At 43.4% G+C, this 19,783-nt stretch overlaps 1 protein-coding gene across 1 annotated transcript; it reads right to left on the reverse strand.

The window, feature by feature from the left end:
- Nucleotides 1-287: 287 nt before the first annotated feature.
- On the reverse strand, nt 288-11,850 carry SLITRK4 (SLIT and NTRK like family member 4). The gene is made up of 2 exons (XM_055337327.1): nt 11,734-11,850; nt 288-8,218 (listed from the first exon to the last, which is right to left on the reverse strand). The coding sequence occupies exon 2, from the start codon at nt 8,166-8,168 to the stop codon at nt 5,652-5,654; it is 2,517 nt and encodes an 838-aa protein (XP_055193302.1). The 5' UTR covers nt 8,169-8,218; nt 11,734-11,850; the 3' UTR covers nt 288-5,651.
- Between the last annotated feature and the right edge of the window lie 7,933 nt (nt 11,851-19,783).

Raw genomic sequence — 19,783 nt, forward strand, 5'->3', positions numbered from 1 at the left:
CACAATTTGTGTGTACTCCTCTACTCCTCTGTGTATGTGTATGTGTGTGTATGTGTATGTGTGTGGCGTGGCGGGGGGAGGGGAGGCAGGTAGGTAGACCTAGCCTATTTTTTTTTTTTTTTGTTGGGTTTGGTTTTTCTTTTAGACCTGCCCTATTGTATAAGCTAACAAAATAATCGCATTGGCCAAGAAACAAATTATTTGCATTTCTTCTTGATGTTGAGCTTTACTGATTTCACACTAAAAAACACACTAGATGGCTACAAATATGACCTATAAGAAAAGACTTTTATTAGTGAAAACAGCATTAAAATTACTGAATATCAACTCCAGAGTTTTACCACAATGGTTCAGTTTACATGAAACAATAATGAAAATATACATTGTAATTCGTAGTCAGGAGAAATGAGCTCATTATGATTTTCAAAGGCTTCCATGAGCAGTATCCATTGCACAACATGGCTTCCTCAGGTTGTTTACCAGCAACACAGGACATGATCTAGTATTTGTGAGGCGTCAACTAAGACAAATGTGTTGTTCAGAAACTTTAGAAGACTATTTTCTTCCCATAGCTAATTTGAAAGTGATATTTTGTATTTTTTCATTACATACTCATATAATTTCTCTGAAGACCTTATTCATGAGCTTTGTAAGTTACACAAGTCACTTCTCATCACTAGGATTTCTGTTTAGCCAGTGTCTACAAAAGCAAATTAAGGTGGCGGGCCGAGTGATCCTTTCCTGGTTCTGGGTACTATAGTCAATGAGTCTGGTAATTATTGGGATTTAATGAAAAACCTGAATCTTTTTCTTCTCAATAGCAATTATTTGGCTCGAAGTATTTAAGCAGTTGTCTCACAGCCCCACTTCATTTTCCCTCTGTAGACATAGGAACAACAGGCTAAACAAAACCTTTAAAAAATGTAAGAAGTCCTAGTCTATCATATAAGATAGACAACACAGTTTGCCTTCCCGGATTTCCCCTTCTAAAGTGCAATCTTATCAACCAGTGGAAACTAAGACAAAACAACAATCAAAATTGGATTAAGGGCAATTTTGTCCAAAATAAGTTATTCAAATTCATTTAGCCTCCTGTTTGCTTTTAATTTAACAAAGGACAGATAACCAGCAAATCTGAAATTGAGGGTTAACAATTATCAGGTGAACTTAGTATCTGTTGCCAGTTATTCCCGGTGAGTGAAGCCACAAACAGGATATTTTAGTTCAGCCCATCTGACCATAGTGACTAATTGAATGAGCACTGGAAATGAAGCCAAACTTTCATTTGATACCGCTTGTCTACATAACTGAGTGGCTGGGACCCAAAGTCCTATGCTCAGGACTCACAAAGAACTAAAACAAGTCATACAATCACGAGATGTGTATCCTGTGTTACGTAAAACACTTAGTCCAAAAGCACTTGTATGTGCGATCTATACTGGTCACTTCTTCAGCATAGCTAGGTATAGCCTGAAGACCACAACACTCTTCATTTATCTCCTCTGTTTTCCTCTCTCTTTACATCTCTTTCCATAAGGAAATGTGCAAAAGTATTTAAATAGATAGGTAAGATCGAATATTAATATAAGCTTATATGCAGTTATGTCAGATTCCAACTGATCAGTGGGACTGGGCTGCCAATGGAAAGGGACACAGATTGCAAAGATGTCTGGAAAAAAAAAAGCATCTCGTAATATAGATTTAGCAATTAAGTTTAATACAAATAGTATTCTAAAGTTCTGAATCTTACCCTCAAATCTAGGTGAAAAGATCAATTTGGTTACTGCTTTATTTCTTCTGAAAGATAATGGAAAGATAAATATATTTAAGAAACTGTGGCTTCGGAAATACCATTGTAGCAAACAATTTTATTAATACTTTCATAAAAATGGCATTTAATAAATTCTCTCTAATACCTTGATGTTATTAAAAGCAAACAAAAGTCATTAAAACAGTTTCTTTCTGTGATTTACATTAGCTTTTATAGCATTACTTGATTTTTATTTTATAAACTAACCTAAAATACTAATAATCAAATCAGGGTAAAAACAATACAATGAGTTTTCTTTACTTTATTTCAAAATAGTGATTATAAATACATTCTTAATATATTTTCTCCCCAGCTCTTTGGATGCGACAATAACAAAAAACAAAACAAAACAAAACAAAACAAAAACAAAAACAAAAACAAAAAACAAAACTCACTGTGCTCATTTCATACAATGTCGATGTACAAATCATGCAAACGATATTATAGATTAATATTACTGCCATACATTTCTAGATGTGTTCTGTTATTTCTGCAATACCTGCTGACGTTACTCATGAGGCCATGCCCTGTGTATATGCATCCTTACGGCTTAAAGAAACAAAATGCTTTAAAAAAAGCAACAAAAGAAAGCTGGTCTTAAATGTTTTCTAATTAATATATTTATTCAGTTTATTTTTCAGAATGGAAAACTAAATATAGAATATAAATTGCCTTACAGACTTGAATCACTGTATTTTAATAGCTGCTTTCTCATAAAATTACACAAAGATTTACTTTTAAAGAATTGAATCATCTTTATTGATTTCATAAAAAAATAATTTAAAACTTGATTTATAGCACACGGACATAATATATTATCTCAACCCCTCTACTAATTTCATATGATCTAATCTTCTTTCCAACCCTTCTAACAGAGTCCAAGCACATGATACAATGCCAAGAAGCCCATGATGTGTCAGACCACATTAGAAGTGAGCACTTCTTGGCTTTTCTAGATTCGAATCAAATTCTACTAAAGACGCTGTACTGACCTATAGATCATCCCTCAAGGGGTTAAACTAACATCAAGGTTATAGTTGAAGCCAACAAAATGTAGATACAGTGTCTTAACTGCTCTTGTACTCAACTCAAAACTTATGCCTAACTACATTATCATAAAATGTACAAGTAGAACTAATGAGAGACAGGTGCAAAACAGTATACACTGTATAATGTAGGCACAATGACTTCGGTTAAGGAAAATAGATCAGCCTTAACCAAGGATTTGTTACTGTCATTCACTTACAATTAAAACCTCCAAATAACCACACACATTTAAATTATTTTTTTAAAAAAAAATCGAACATTTTATACCTTTCGGCAGAAGAGTTATGAGATAGCCAATATGCTACAGCAAGCTTTGAGATGATGGCAGGTACTCTTGCCATTGACAACTGCAGAAACCATGAAACATCTTCAAAGCATCACCACACTGAATAAAAGGCGTCATCCCAATGACCTATTATCCCCAGATCATGGATAGAGCTTTCCGGTTCCTCCCATAAGCTTCTACTTAAGATTCCTCAATCCATACTTTATTGACAGGATAAACTAAAACACTCTCTTTGAAGCCTTTGCGTCTTTATCCTGTCAGTATGCATTAGGAGCCCTTTAATCCATGGATGCATGCAAGCATGGTAATGGCATATTAAAAGTCCTTATGAAATTGTAGATGAAAACACGCTGTTGGGCACACATCTTCATGTCTTTTCTTTCAAGATCAGAAAGCAAGTATTTGTTTGTATTTTTTTTAATATTCATATAAAGTTTTCACAGACATTGTCATGAAAATTAAAATTACACATTAAAGTTTTAAGAGCACCAGCACATACATATGGAGACAATTTTTTTCCGCTATTTAAAAAAAAATCTCCAAATTATCTATATGTATGCATATACACTCAAATACACACACACGGGCACACACACACATACACACACACACCCTCTAAGAATGCCAAGTTGTTGTTGTTTTTTTTTTTTTTTTATCCTGGAACAAACATATAAAGCCCTGAAATTAGTACGTAATAAAGGGACTACTGTTACAACGTCAACCATAATGTCATTTTGGAAGCTGCGCCAAAACATCTGCCACTTGAAGTTCATGAAGAATGTCTATGTTTACCTTCTTGGTCATCTGATTAATACAGTAATTATAAGAGATGGAGCACAAAGAAATATACATATGCAGGCAGGCCAAGAAGGTAATGTGTTTCAGGATGTCACTTTGCTAATTGGGAGCTCCTACAAATCTTCGAATGTCTCCCATTATCAAGTCCTTCCTCTGACCAATTTTGACTTAGAAGTTAACAGCACAAGCAAACACAGTGGCATATCATTTGTAGTTGCAGACTGTGAACTCATCTGAGACCAATGAAAGCATTTTACAGTGTGGCTTTGAGAGCCGAGAGATTACCATGATGTTCACTGCTCTACTGGATTATCTGATAGTAGCTGGAATGACGACAGAACAGGATACTGATGCGTACGAGATATAACTATTAACCTTACTCATTAATTTCTTTTTTAAATATTTGTAGTGAAAACTATTGGAATTAAGCTCATAGAATCCTGAAAAGCAAGACAACTGATGGCAAATAACAACTGCCCCAGACACGATACTATAAAACTAAGGAACCTATTTTAAAATGCACAGTTGGTAACAAATCTGAAGATAATATGCTAACTTCTCAAGAATAGCACAGAACTGTTGTTTTTTTTTTTGTATTTTTGTGTTTTTGTGGTTTTTTTGTTTTGTTTTGTTTTTGAATCATACCTGATCACAATGTCCAGAATATTTCTGTACACAGAAGCTTCAGTTTCGGTTTGGTATGTTTTTTTTTCTGCCTAGATTTATACTCATTGATAAATTCCCTGTGATCAGGAAAACAAGTCAGGCATATTAAATACATCTTAAGGAGTACATATTTTCCTATTTAGTATACAAAGTACTTCATAAATATGAATTATGTTACAAAAATAGCTTTGGGTGCGCTCACACGGTAAGCACTTTGCTAATTTTGGACAACCTTTAAGGATTGTGGGTATTTCACGTAACTGAGAACAAACTCTAATGTTTAGTTTGAGCCTTGTTTAATTCTGATAAACATCATGTATTTCTTCAGATCACCACAAACGCTATGTAACTCACGTTGACTTTTTTCTTTTAGGTTTTATGTATAGACAGGTAATGCTTAAAGTGTTCAAATTTATTTTATAGTTATGTAATGCATGGTATATTTTAAACAAATATTTGCACAATTTAACATTATAAATCCAGCGGTTTCAAGATGCAGGCCATAAAGTTTACCGATTTACAAATACTATCGAATGTTCTCTCTTTGCATGCTTTTTTTTTTTTTTAGACTTTTCAGATAATCTTTACACAGAGTTGTTACAATGCCACAAATCAAAAGGATTTATTCCAGTTCCACCAGCTTAATCTACGTGCAAGATGAAGGACCCAGCTGAGGTACAAACATCGGTACCAGTTTTCTTGAGTTTGCTTTACAAAGCACAAAGAGACGAAGGTTTTGCATTGGGGTACAAAACAGATTTGCCTCTTGAGGTTAAATTCAGTGTATTCTGTATATAAAGCATCCCTTTGGCAATAGAGTTTGCAGTATCCCCACAGGACTCCACAGTATAGGTTTTATGTAGTAAAATCTATTAAGGAAATTCTCTTCTACTGGACACATCTCTGCAGCTACAGTTAATGAGACAGCCTCGGAAACACCTGCCTCTATGCCTATTGATAATATAGTATTTGGAAGTTAGAAGTCAACAAAAGGCACTTTCATCATTAAATAAATGTCCTCTGTATGAAGCGAGATTGCATGACCTAGATCTTGTTCAAAGCTGTCTGCTCCTCAAGGACCTGTAGGTAGTCAGGGGAACTCTGGAGTTTCGCCTTCAGTTCAAAATACTCGCTGCTCTTCCTCTGCTCCACGACTATTTTACTGTGGTTGCCGCCTATCAGGGACTTCTTGGTTTTTTTGTCTTGTTGTTTCTCTGGGTAGCGGATCTCAAAGCCACTGACGCCAATGCTGTTGTACTCCTTTTTGTTTTCCAGAAAATTCTGAATGAACACATTGGAATCCCTGCTCGGGAATAACTCATCCAGCTCATCAATTGTGCTCAGTCTCTTCCTACTATCCACGTGCAATAAATCTTTCTCCTTGTCGGCAACGTTTCTCATAATGACTTTCTGTCCCGGAGGATCTGAAAACATGAACCCGGTCTCTGACTCTTTCAGGCCACAGGTGTGGCTCTTGCTCATCTGTTCTATGGTTTGGGGGATGAAGGCTTCCGTGCTCAGTCCGTCCTTTTTACTGGTCTTGTGGTCATGCTTCCTCAGCTGCAGCTGCATGGAGCCGCACTCAGGATTCCCCAGGCCCTCGTGCTTCACCGTGGGCTTCTTGTTCCGCCGCAGCACAAAAACAAGAAGACAAAAAGCAACGAACACAGTCAAAATGAGGACCACTAGGATACTTAGGATTAAAATAGACAGAGGCACTGGGCCACCGGGAGGACTTCGAATGGGACCCAGCGGGGTGGTGAATGTGATGGCAGGTGCAGGGCTCGTGAATGGCGCAGATGGCTTGTTCAAGAGTTTGGGACATAAGATCTCATTTTTGAGGGACTTCAGTTCGATGTTGGCAAACTGAACAGGTGTCTCACATCTCAGTTCTTTCACGACAATCCCGTCATTCAACTTCTCCAGCCACAGCTTTAACGCCACCAAGTCACAGGTGCAGTCCCACGGGTTGCCCTCCAAGTCAATCTGTGTAAGCGACTGCAGCTGATCAAGGACCCCGCTGACAGGTAAGTACATGAACTTGTTGTTTCTCAGGTTCAGCCTAGCAAGGGGTGCCCCCGCAAAAATGTACACGGGCAGGCTTTTTAGGAGATTGTTGTTTAAGTACAGTAACTGCAAATTCGGCATCGAGTCGAAGGTGCCGGCTAAGATCTCCTTAATCAAATTGTATTCCAAATACAGATACTGCAGGTTATGAAGGCCTGAGAAAATTTCAGGATAGAGTCTTTCGATCTGATTGCCATTGAGATACAGCCTGCGTAAATTAGTGAGATTGTGGAATACATCTCCCTTGATCGCTGTAATCTGATTGCTGCCTAAATGGAGCAAATCCAGTCCCTCAAACTCAGCGAAGTCTGAGACGTCCACGTCTTTGATGCTATTGCCATTGACGTGCAACTTCTTGGCATTTAAAGGTTTCGGGACCAGTTCAGACATGGACTGTATATTTTTCTCTTGGCAGTTGACGCTCAGCCCCAAATCCGAAGGATGTGTTTTGCAAAAGCAAGGTGCCGGGCAAGGTGTCAGAGGCGGCACCCTTGTCTGGTAAGAGACAATCTGACTGAGGTTGCGGTTGGAAAGGGACTTGCCTGCCACGATTCCAGAGATCTTGGAAGGATTGGTTGTTTTCGGTGGTTTGGTCACTAATCTGTGTAAGGATGTTTGGGTGGTGTGACCATTGGGAGTGGTGTAGCCATTCTCCAGCTGAGACGGAGGCAGGACTCGAACATCGAAATCACTGCCCGTGCCCATGGGGCATAATTCTTGCTTGTTGGTTTCCTTCAGAAGCCTCCCGTATAAGTCGCTGGGAGTTTCACAGATAGCCTCCCCTATGTAAATGTTATATGGCATATTCTCCAGCCAAGCTTTTAAAGGCAACAAATCACAGCTACAGTTCCAAGGGTTATCTTCCAGTTGCAATTCAACTACACGGCCTATGTGTTCCAGAACTCCGATATAGGGGAGCTTCTGGATTCTGTTCCCTCGTATATCCAGATGGGTCAAAGATGCGAATCGGAAAATATTATCAGGAAGGAATGAAATCAGATTGTCGTTAAGAATGAGAACTTTCAGTTTGTGGAGCTTATTGAAGGCTCCTCGTTCAATATACTTGATTAAATTGTAGTCAGCCTGGAGATACTCCAAGTTCTCTATGCCAAGGAAAGTGTCAGCTCGGAGAATCTTTAATTCATTGTTGTTCAAGTGCAACTGCTTTAATGCACTGAGCCCAAGAAAGGCTCCTCCCTCAATGTTCTGCAGTTTATTATTTCCCAGCTGCAGGGATACTGCGTGTGAAAAATTCAAGAATGTATTCGGATAGAGGATATTTAAAAAATTGTTTTGGAAATTGAGGTGATAAAAATTAGACCAAGGTGGTTTCAGCTGATTTGGTCTGTAGACTGACACCTTCTCACAGTTGACATAGAGCACATTCTCGACTGACACGCAGGAGCACACATTGCAAATTTCCACCGATACGTCAGAATCTGCGTTTGTCGAAGAAATCAGGGCTGACAAAATCAGAAAGAGCCAAAGAAACATCTTCTTGCAATCAGCAAACAACTTTATGCTTCTGAATAAAGAGAAATAATCTACAAAATAAAAAGAAAACATTTTTTCAATGGTCATTACTTGAAAGATGATGTGCGTTTACATCCTACCACAGTGAACACGTGGCTGTAATGATTAGCTTTGTATTATGCTGCAAGTATTCTCACTCAGTTGAAAAGCAATCACCAGATATGCCATACATTTTATTTCCGTACCTGGAGTCTATGCACATTTTACCTGGGCAAGAACACGCAACAAATGACCGGAGAAAAAGGCTTGACTGTGCTTAAACCTCAACAATCTGAAAATACCTTCTCTACACGGACCATCAGACTCCACCCTTGCACACAGACCTCCTGCGGACTCTAACAACTGACCCAGGCCATCAACTCTGCCTCTGTAGTTTGCACCACCAAAGGCACTTCAGTCTGTAGAAGTCTACTCTCAGGGCCTCAGCTTGACAAGAGGCCGAACCAAGGAAGTATTAGAGCCCTGGGTTCAACGGAGGATGGCCATGGGAGGATCTGGTTGCTCTAGAAGGGACAGTCCAAAGATCAAGGCGGAGGGAGCCCTGGGAAGAGATGTGCCCGAGCTTCAGCCTGTAGGTAAGCACGCTGACTCAGTTCACTCCTGTACGTGGCTGCCTTGCAGAAACACAGATGACCCAGTGAGGTTCTAGAAAAACGACTGAATAGGAAATGGCCAAATTTTAATTTCAAGTAAATAAACGGTATCTAGTTTCCTGACAGTCATCTCCCAAATGGGAGTGGGGGAGCCTTTTGGGTCCCTGAAAGCAGGAGAGAAACCTGCTTGCTCCTGCATTGCCTAGCTGACGTCCAGACAGCTTTCCTGACACCTCCCCCCCCAAGAACTGGCTCCCCTGCCTTCCTGGCCCATTTGTATTCCTTTCCATGTTATTTTGAACCCAGGTCCCACAGACACTTGGCTCGGATGCTCCTCTCCTTCACTTGGACCACAGACTAGCACTGCTGAGGGACAGGAGTTCACACGCTACAGTCCTGGAGGGGCTTTAGCTGCAGCACCAGATGCATTTAGTGCAGCAAACGTCTGTCCTAAAATCATCACTTCCCCAACGTCCCCTCCCAATATCACCACCCCAAGTCTCGGTCTCTAAACAAATCACGAATCACTTAGTGGAGTTTAATGCCTTGCAAATTAACCCGTTGCAGCCACTTCCTTAAATACCGCATGCATACACAAACATATGCAGTGTTTCACGGAAAAGCCTAAAAGGAAACACAAGCACTGTGCGTTTTACTGATGCAATTTTAGGCATGTGAGCCTTTTTCCATCTTGAATGGGAAGCTGGCTGCAATTTCAATATGGTTACCACCAAATATTAATTAAATAAATAAATTACCCAGGAACACACGATGAGGGAATGATACAAAGAAGTGTCACACAGAAACTCCTTTGTTTATTTTGCCCACGAGGAATCGGCTAGTGGTAAAACCAAACATGTCTCAAGGTAGACAATCCATTTGCCACGACCCAGAAAGATTTGCATTTTAAGTAGTTTGGTTCAGAATACAGCCTGGCACTGCCGAGATGCTCCTTGCCTGCCATGCAGACACGCATTTCCCCTATTCACCGTGATAGTTTGATTGGCAGTGCAAAAAAAAGTCATAAATTCTCAAGTATGACATCATCCGAGCCAACTTTCATTGTAAAATCAAGATTTCACATGATCGTTTTGTCTTCCTATAGATGTGGTTTTCTGCAGCTATTCTGGTTCAGTTGAGTCATTTCGTGTTACGACCCCCCAACCAAAAATCAACCGAACTAGAAACCAAACAAGCCAAAAAAAAAAAAAAAAAAAAAGACCCAAAGAACCTGAATTCCGTACAAAAACAAGAACGAGGAGCATCAGCAGATCTGAAATTGCATAAGGAGCTGCCCTCCTCCTCGGAATTTCTACTTTAAATAGCACGGGGGGAAAAAAGCCACAAGGACGAGCTAGGAAGTTCCCAAATGCATCTCCCGTGCAACAGAGAAAGCCGCAGGCAGCCGGAGTGTGGGGCAGGGGACAGGGCGGGCGGATCGCTGAGGACGGGTGGACCGAAAGGGCAGGCGACCGCGGAGGGTGCCGAGCCCAGGGAAGGGAGCGAGGAGGAGCTCGAAAGAGGGGAAGGGGGCGCGGAATGGAAGCGAAAGAAACCTCCCATTCACAGGCTGCCACTAAAGCAGGCACATTTTCAAATCGGGGGGGGGGGATTGGAAAAAAGGTCAATAAGCAAAACAAAACAAAACAAAAATAAAAAACAAAAAAAAAAACCAACCCCGACAAAGTAGGAGTTGGGTACCCCGCGGCGAGAGCGGCCCGTCTCCGCGTCTCGGTGGCTGCGCCCTGCAGGGGCCCGGTCCCCCGGCCGCCCGGAGCGCCCGCGCCGGTGCGGAAGGAGCGGGCCTGCGGGGACCGACGCCGCCGGGCGGGGGCGGGGGCTCGGCCGGGAGCCGCGGGCCTCGCCGCCCCCGGTGCGCTCCCTCGGGCCGGCGGCGCCGCGGCTGGAGGGGCTGCCGGCGGTGGCGCGTACCGCAACGTTTTGCCGCATCCCGGTGCCCGGGGCCGGCGCGCGGCCCCCTCCCGGGTCCCGGGCCCCAGCGGCGGCCTCGTGGGGCGCGCAGCGGAGGCGGGGACCGCTCGGGATGTCGCGGGGGCCTTCAGCCGCGCTGCGCACGCATTTCTCCGCGCGCTCCCGTCCCACCCGGGGCAGCTACTGGAGTTTCCAGCGGCCTCCCCAGACCCGGGCGGGCGGTGCTGGAGGGGTGAGGGACGGCCGGCTCGGGCCACGCGGCCGGGGCCCCCGGGGCGTCACTGGCCCGGCCCGCCTGTCACTGGCGGAGTGAGCCGGGGGCTCCGTGGCCGACAGCGGCGGTCCCGGGGCCCCCTGCCCCCCCACCCTGCCGATCCCCCCGCCCCCCCCCCCCCGCCAGCCACAGGAGGGCTGCTCTCACCAAGCCCGGAATCCGCTCAACATTGGGGCATCTTGCAAAGTCGCGCTGCCAGCACTTGCCCGGCTTCGCAGGGCTTTTGGAGTTAGCCACCGGCTTCTCCCGATTCCGTGTCGCCGGCTGCCTGGGAGCTCCGACCAGCTCGGGGACAACTGCCCTGAGCCACGGATCCACGTCCGCCCGGGGTGCTTGCGAGGGGGGCGCAGAAGACAAAGCCAGCGCAGCGGCCCCGACAGCCCAAGCCGCCCTAGACCCGGACACTTGCCCCGGCGCCCCGGCCGCCGCCGGGGGAGGCACGGGATTAAGGACACCGGATCTTTGGGTCCTCGGGGACTTGCGAGCGCGCCGCGGGTCGGCAAGCGGCTGCTGGTGGGGTAGCCACTACGGTCGCTCTGGCCACTCCGCCGGCCCCAAACCAACACGACCCAAACTAAAAATAATAAGCTACCTGCCCCCCCTCCGCGCGCACGCGCGCGCGCGCGCGCACACACACACACACACACACGCTCGCGCTGCCGAGCCGATGGGGAAGAGACAGCGAGTGTCAGCGCGGCTCGCGCGGCCCCGCTGGAAATTCACCCACCTCCGGAGCCCAGCGGCTGTCGCAGGGCCCGCCGCGCCGCGATCCGCTCTGCGGTTTCCGCGCTGGTGTCCCCGCGATCCGCGACCGCGCTGCTCCGCGCCGGCTCGCCCGTCAAACCCGCCGAGCAGCCCTCGCAGGCGAGCGGCGGGCAGCGGCGCGCGCGCACCCGGCCAGACACCGCGCGCGCACCCAGCCCCTCGCACACGGGCTGCACCTTTACATACACGCGCCGAATCCCCGCCCCCGCCCCCCGCCCCGCACACACGCAGCCTCCCTCCCGAAACTCAGAACCCCCGACCCCCGCACATGCCGGGGCCCCCCCGTCCCCCATCCACACGCCTCCGCTGGATCCCTCTTCTACCCACGCGCGGAGAAAGCGCACTTTCCTCCCGGCATCCGCCCCCTCTTTATGCCTCAAAGCCCCCCCCCCCGGGGAGGAGCGACCCCTTTCCTCCAGCGCACAGACCCCAGTCCCCACGCGCGAGCGCGCCAACCTCCATCCTCCCACCGCATACACACACACTCGAGTCCTTTCTCCTCCCTCAGTCCCCAGGAACGGAGGCGCACACACACGCACACACACACACACACACGCGCGCGCGCGCACACACACACACACACACACACACACACGCCCCGGGCGTTCCTTTGAGGAGCAACCAAGGACCCCGGCAAAGCCAAAGGAACGTCGGAGGTGGGGGTGGGGGGCCGAGGGAGGTAGATGGGGTCGTCGAGTCTACGCGGGATTGAATAATTCCAGGATCGAGGGGGGTGAGTCAACAACAATGACATCCAAAGGCTACACTCGCACTTGGGCTTTGTAGCTCGGGCACGGTACCTTGGGCTAGTTGTCACCCCGCAGATCAGAGGGCTCCGGGGATACTTCTTCGGCAGGCGGCGGGCGATCCTGGATGGAGGCTTCTCGGCACCGGTTTCCCGGGATCCAGCAGCGTCCTCGCTCCCCCTACCTGTCTGCGCGCAAGGGGCCGGGGGCTTTAAGGCAAAAGTGTGGAGCTTTAGCCCAGAGTGAGACTTATTTAGTGGGTTTAAGGGGAGACGGGTTAATTCTCCGCGCCTCCGAACTCCGCGTGCCTCCGGTGTAGAACGGGTTAAGCGGGAGCAGGACGCTTAGGGAGCTGGGGGTGGGGAGACGGGGTAGGGCTAGAGGAAAGAGAGGTGTGGGACCCGGAGGGATGCCGCACTTGCGACCCAAAGAAGAAAAAAAAAAATCAGCTTTGACTACTGAGCATGCCCAGTTCCCAGCTCGAGCCCTATAAGGGAGGCATTGTGTGCGTTCCACTTCTCCGGGCTTTGGTGGTGACCGGGAGGGGACTTTGGTTGGGGAGGGTGGTGGTGAATGAGAGGCTTTAGGGAAGGGGGACGAGGTTTGGAGCTCTGGGGTTGTGCGGGAAGAGACCCTTGGGATCCCTTGGGGAGGCAGGGAAGGAGGCAACCGAGGGGACTACGAAAAGTCACTTCAGTAGCCCCCCCCCCCCCCCGCCCTGTCGTGTCTATACCGAAGAGGCTTTAGCAATTGAATCTCAAATATCCAGAGGCTGCAAATCCAGCGTGTGGATTGTCTAGGCCCCTTTCTCCTACCCATTCGCTGGGGCTTCCACGAGCGACTAGGAATATCCCGGGGGAGAGGCTAATGTTCCAACCAGTCTCCTGCAGACTGGGAATTTAGTTAACAAGCTTGGCACGAAAGCAGATGTACCTGTGGGGTTGGGGGACTTGGGCTATCCTGTACGTGTTGCAAATAGTTGGCTTTCCTAGGGAGGAAAGGCTAAAAGGGTCCTTTACTCCCTGCCCCCCCACCCCACCTTACTGTTTTTGTGGGTGCTTGGCTAAGAAAAACAACTCTCTCTCTTTACTTTGTGTCTGTGGGGATAAACTGGCTTTAGGTAAATAGAGCTAAGTTATAAATGGCAAGTCTTTTCCGAACCCATTCTTTGCCACATTTCAGGTAATACTGCAGGGCCCGTTTCTTCAGGACCTATGTTCTCGCCTAATCCACTTACTCAAATTCCAGTCGCTCTAGCCACACTGGGGTATAGCCAGTACCCAGAAATGCTTTTACTTAAAAATGAAAAACTCTTTAAACTAAAACTAGCGATAGCTTTGAAACCAGAATTTGGCTGGCTGCCTGAACTCCTACAGTTAAACATTTACCATAATTGGTTGATGTTTAAAGGCCTCAAATCTAGGCAAAAAAAAAAAAAAATCTGATGAGCAAAGGATTTATCACATTATTTGTGGATACTGTCCTGTCCTCTATGTTATCTGTGATATCTATTCATATATGAGTTCGAATTTTTTCATTTTTGTCGTTGCATGGGGCTGCCTTCAGGTTATATTCATGCAAATGTTTGCTGGGCACAGCATGTATATAGAGATGCATGTACAATATGTAAATGAATATTTAAATAGATATGTGTGTAGAGGCATATTTTCTTGTGACCTTGGTAAATATTGCATCTTTCATAAAGAATCCTTTCTCTACCCCCACTCCCCACTGCCCTTAGAAATTACGTCCTCCTCTTTTTTAAAAACCTAGAGGAAGAAATTGAGTGGGCAGCAATGGTAAATTTTGCTCTATTCCATGTGAAATCCGTTACGAAATAGCGTCACTTAAGGAAACACTGAAGGATCCGTCCATAACAACATAGGCAACTTGTGCAGCTCCTCTTAGTAAGGTGAAATTTGTTTCCTCCATAGGTAACAGCTGCAGTACGTTGAAAAATCCCTCTACTGTTGTACATTTGAACAAAACAGATCCTGCTAATTAAGAACTCACATTTGCATTATATTGTATAATGCAATTTGAAAGTGGTAATGGATACCAAAACAAGTTGGCATTTATTCTAAATGCAAAGGATTCAGGAAGCTAACAATATATTTTAGCAGGATAGAGGAATTGTTTGTCCTTTACTATAAATGTTAACAAGATTCAATAGAATGAACAAAAAATTTCTTACCTGAAAATATAATGCACATTCCAAGCACTGTGATAGCTGAAAAGGCCAGATTTGGACAGTAAATATCAGATGATTTAAATGCCTGCCTTTATTCAACTCTAGAAACTGTTCTGAGAGTTGACTATATTTGACTGTAATAACTGTGAAATGTTCCTTTTCATATGGGTATAGACACAGAAGTCTGAAAACAAGTACAGCGAGGGCACCAATAAACTACAATTAATAATAGTGCTGAAAACGTATCGGTGATTAATATCCCAGTCATTAAAATTAATGCTTTCAAATAAAATATTTTGCTGCTTAAAAATGATAAAGTGGCAACTCCTGAAAATAGCATAAAGTAACAGCTTCCGTGCCTTCTGCTTCTTTTGCTTTCAAATTTAAAAACCCAATCCTTTAGTCTTGCAGTGTCTTTTCTAGCTCCTAGAATGACACGTGATATCCATACAGAACAATAGTAAACTAAATTGCTAGCTTAAAAAAAGGGAAGTAAATATATAAATTAATAAAAGTGTCAAGAAAACGCCAGCACTATTTATGGCAATGGGGGAAACACAAAGTTGGTGTTCTTCCTAAAATATATGGATGCAAATATTGTGAGACAGATTTGCAATAGCCTCATTGTCTTTCTACAAATGTCCCATCATACTTAATCATGGCTTTGCCAGGAGTACAACTGGGACTACAATGGGACTATATGCCGATTTGCTGTGTCTCCCTCTTTCAGGGCAAATAAACAGTAAACTTGTCCCTTGTCAATGGTCTCGCACCCATATTCCCCACTTACCCTACCTTGTCTTGCTGCTGGTTTTTATGTTTTATTATTTCCTTAAGTAATCTCCACGCCTCACGTGGGGCTCAAACTCAGGAACCTGAGACCCAGATCAGGAGCCACATGCTCTGTCAACCGAGCGAGCCAGGCACACCTTGTTTTGTTGCTGTTTTAAATCAAATTGGCCTTAATTCTGGTATCCAGGTATCACATCCAGATCTTTCAGTGGATCCTAATTTCGAAAATGTATTTATACCCTGGCATTTCAAGAAGTTACAAATTTGGCATCTCTCGAAGTGGAATACAAGAAAGTTCGGAGGATGTTAACGTATCTTCTGGGAAGACACATTTTTAAGATCAAAGAAGTTTAGAAGACCCTTGCGTCCATAAAGCTAAGCAGTTTCGTAAACTTTGGGATTTCTCAGCAAATTCAATTCTATTAAAAATGAATTCTGACTTACAAGGGTAAAGTGCTACAGCATGCAACATCCCCCAAACTTATTTGACTGTGGAAGCCCTTTTTGTTTGTTTTCGTCACATACACTTAGAGAAACCATGTAGTACTTGCTCAGTTTTGCCAATTTGGTGGAAACCGGGAGCTGAAGGATAGCTTTCAGATCACAGTCTAATCCATACCATAGAAGCTACTATCTATTGAGTGCCATATTGCCTCCAAACAGTATTTCCTTTAGTTCTCTGAGCAGTACTGCAAGGGAGAGATTCTTCTTCTTTAAAAACCAGGGTTCAGGGAAGTTAAGTGTTTTTGCTCAAGGTCACATGGCAGTAAGGGACGGTCAAGATTGGACCCCATTAATCTGAGGCCTTCTCGACACTCCACACTTCCTTGTCCACAGAGGAACCAAGGCACTTTTAATTTGGAAAGCATCATAGATTTATCCCTCAGAGATAGACATTTGGGACACAGATGTTTGTTTGCAAGTAATAAAGTATTAAGACTCAACACTAGATTCAACCAATAGAGGACATGGAAATCGGGTTCGATCGATTACGTGTGACTGGGTTTCTTAAATCAGCTGCTTTCCCCCTCTGCCAATAGTGGACTTGTTCCATTCATCTTGCTCTTTCAACTTTCATACCTGAGTTGATTCTGAACCTGTGATGTCTCAACTGTCTCAGAGACAGTTGCCTTTGCTACTGGCTAAATGGAGCCATGTAAAGCAGTAGTGTTCATCTCTAAACTTACTCTGCTATCCAGTAGAGCACTGAGTAAATGGGAAAGGTGAGATTAGTCGATTAATTGATTAGATTATGCCAACCAATGTGACCTTCCATTTTCCCGGGGTACTTCTTCATATTATAGCTGGTAACCTGCTCCCCCCCACCCAGAATCTAAGGTGTGAGCTATTAATGTATTGAAATCTGAGTACTCCAGGCATTGACTGATTTTTCACTAATTACTTCTGAAGGATTAATAAGGAGTATCTTGTTTCAAAGGATCTTTGTGATTTTGGCTCCTAATGAGTACTCGTTCGTATAGCTCACTCATATCGCCTATATTCTCTAGAATAACATTTTTTTTCCTAAGCCACAGATGCTGATATAATAGCGTGTGTTCTGTTTACCCATTTTCTTACTGTGTTTTCTTTAACTTGAAAAAATATCATCTTTCTCACTCACTGGCAAAGATTAGAGTCCGGAAACAAGCTCCACTGCTCTCAGACAACTCAAAGATAATAAAGATCGTGAAATAAAAAAAAAAATAAGAAGTTAATAGCCAAACAATCTACTGTGAGAATTACTCCCATGGGCTGTACAAGTTCCAAAACACCAACCAAAGCTTTGTCAGGAAGACAGAAAGTTGATGAGAATCCTTCCTTTTTTTTTTTTTTTTTTTACCATGCCCAATTCTATCTAGGGAACCAGAGTACTATCCCCAGCCAGCAAAACATTTTTTTTTATTTTGCAAAAATATTGAGGGTCTCTTTGTCCAGTGCTTTTATAAGAATATTATTTTGCCTTAGAAATTTAAACTGGAAACTTTCCTTCAAAATTGATCTTGTTTCCAGCCCCTTCTCTTTTGCTTTAGAGATTCCCTTTGGACAGTTCAAAACGTAGGTCAAAATCAGGGGCATAAAACAAGGCAGAAAAGGCGTAATATGAAGATAGGAGCTATGGTATGACTGCATCCCAACTACTATATCAAAAATAAAATTTATCTCTTTCTGAAGCTCAAAGGGTGAGTCAGAGGAAAGCAGAACATCTGTGTAAGCCAGTGTCATGTATCTGTGATTGACTACCTTCTTTTTCAGCTCAAAATCGGAGCTTCTATTTCTCTGACCTGACTCAAATTGAGTAATGTGTACCCACATAAGGTCTTCATGAGAAAACTGTCCCCAGTCTCATGTTCAGGGATCACAGCATAGGAAAAAGGGTCATCAAAGAGAATTCCCGCTGTATCGGCTGTATGCGCATAGCATTGTTGTTAATCATAGAATTTCAGGGTTGAAAAGGACCTTAAAATTCTTATGGCCTGGTTAACCATTCCCAAAGCTGAAAGCTTCATCAGATGAACACTCAGTGTTTGAATACACTCAGTGATGGGGAGCCTCCTGGTAGAAGTTCCAGTGAGTCACCTAGAAAATTAATTATGGAGTTTTTGCAATCTCTACTGATTTGTAAATGTGAAACAAACATAAAATTAGTTGTATGAGGATTTTAAAGAATACCCTAAATTTGGAACCAGATGGATTTGGGGTTAGTAGTTCTATGATATAGGGCAGTTAACTGTTCTCAGCATTCATTGCCTCCTCTGTAAAATGGGTGTGACAAACTCAATCTCCCTGAGTTTTATGGGGATTAGCTAAGATAATGTTTAGAAAATCCTAGAATGGTGCCTTTCTGGCACAGAGAATTATTATTTCCTTGTATTCATAAGTAGAAGAAACTCCTAGATACACACACAAAAACAAAGAATGGTAATTGTATCACTTGTTGAGACTAGTGCATTTTCTGCTTGAGTCTCTATAAGGATGATGAGTAGAAGAGGGTGATGGGATTATTTGCTTGTTTTGATTATTTTTAATTATTTCAAAAGATAGAAACCATTATGTCAAAATAAATACATGGGTGTTTACGCTTCCTCGTATCTTTTAGTTACTTTTCTATTTTCATCAATTAGTTTCTTTAACCATTAATTCCATCAACAACCTCTGTAGAGCCGAGCATTACCAACACCATCATTATTCTTTTTAAGAGTCTTGTTCCAATCTAGCTTACAGTCCAGAATCTCATCTACTGCGCTCCAGAGCCACAAGAAATGGGAAATACTATTATTTCAATGAAGTTCCTCACAATGGCCCTGGAGAGAATATTAAAAATATGTTTTCCGGAAGCCTGTTACCGAATATGTTTTGGGGAAAACAGAGAGGGAGACAGAAAAGAAGGGGAAAGGAACCACAGTATATATAGCTGTTATTTGTAGCATTTTTTGTACCATATGTGCAAAAAAAAAGTTCAAGTGACTTAGGGGCACTGATTTTATCATTTTCTCTATAGAAAACATGTATTTTTAGAAACGTAATGACCTATAGAACTAGCATTCTTCTGTCCATAAGATTACTTTGTCATGAGAGTGGCATGTGTTGTTTTTAGAGAAAAGAAAGTCAGATCTGACAAGATGTGATACAATTAATCTAAGATCATCACTGAAGGATAAATTATGTATGAATTAATTCAATCTCAATCATCTGATAACTATTCAGACAGATATGACTACAGGCATGAGTCTGAGCTACTGTTAATTGACTCTTAGAATACTCATTGTTGGAAATGTTGGACTCTAACTTATATTATCTGGATTCTGTTTGTCTTTTCCCATAGCAAAAAAATATTCTTTTATTTTTATTTTTTTTTAGCAAATATATTCTAAGGTAAAAAAAATGTTCAAGGTATGACCTCTAACCAAAGTATTTTTCACAGAGTAAAAGTTGTTGGGCATTTTACTTCTTATAGCTGAAGCTATTCAATAAAATTTCATTTTTATTATCTTTATGGATGAAAGAATATCCAGAAAACCAAAACTATAGGATCCAAGTACTCAGGGCAATGAGAAAAAAAATTACAAATGGACCATATAATGATGACTCCTCTCATTTCTCTGCCTGTGTTTCAAGAGATATGAGTTTCCTGAACCTTGAAGGGAGAAGAATCTCATTGATAGCCACTGTTACTTCTCCTTGAGAATCTGTCCTACGTGACAAGTGGCAGGGAATGCCTGTGTTGGGGCCGTGGTCTTGGGAGGCTGATTTTCCATTTTACCCCTCCATGTTCACTTAAAGAG

The sequence above is a fragment of the Nyctereutes procyonoides genome, unplaced genomic scaffold, assembly GCF_905146905.1.
Source record: "Nyctereutes procyonoides isolate TBG_1078 unplaced genomic scaffold, NYPRO_anot_genome, whole genome shotgun sequence".
NCBI classification, from domain to species: domain Eukaryota; kingdom Metazoa; phylum Chordata; class Mammalia; order Carnivora; family Canidae; genus Nyctereutes; species Nyctereutes procyonoides.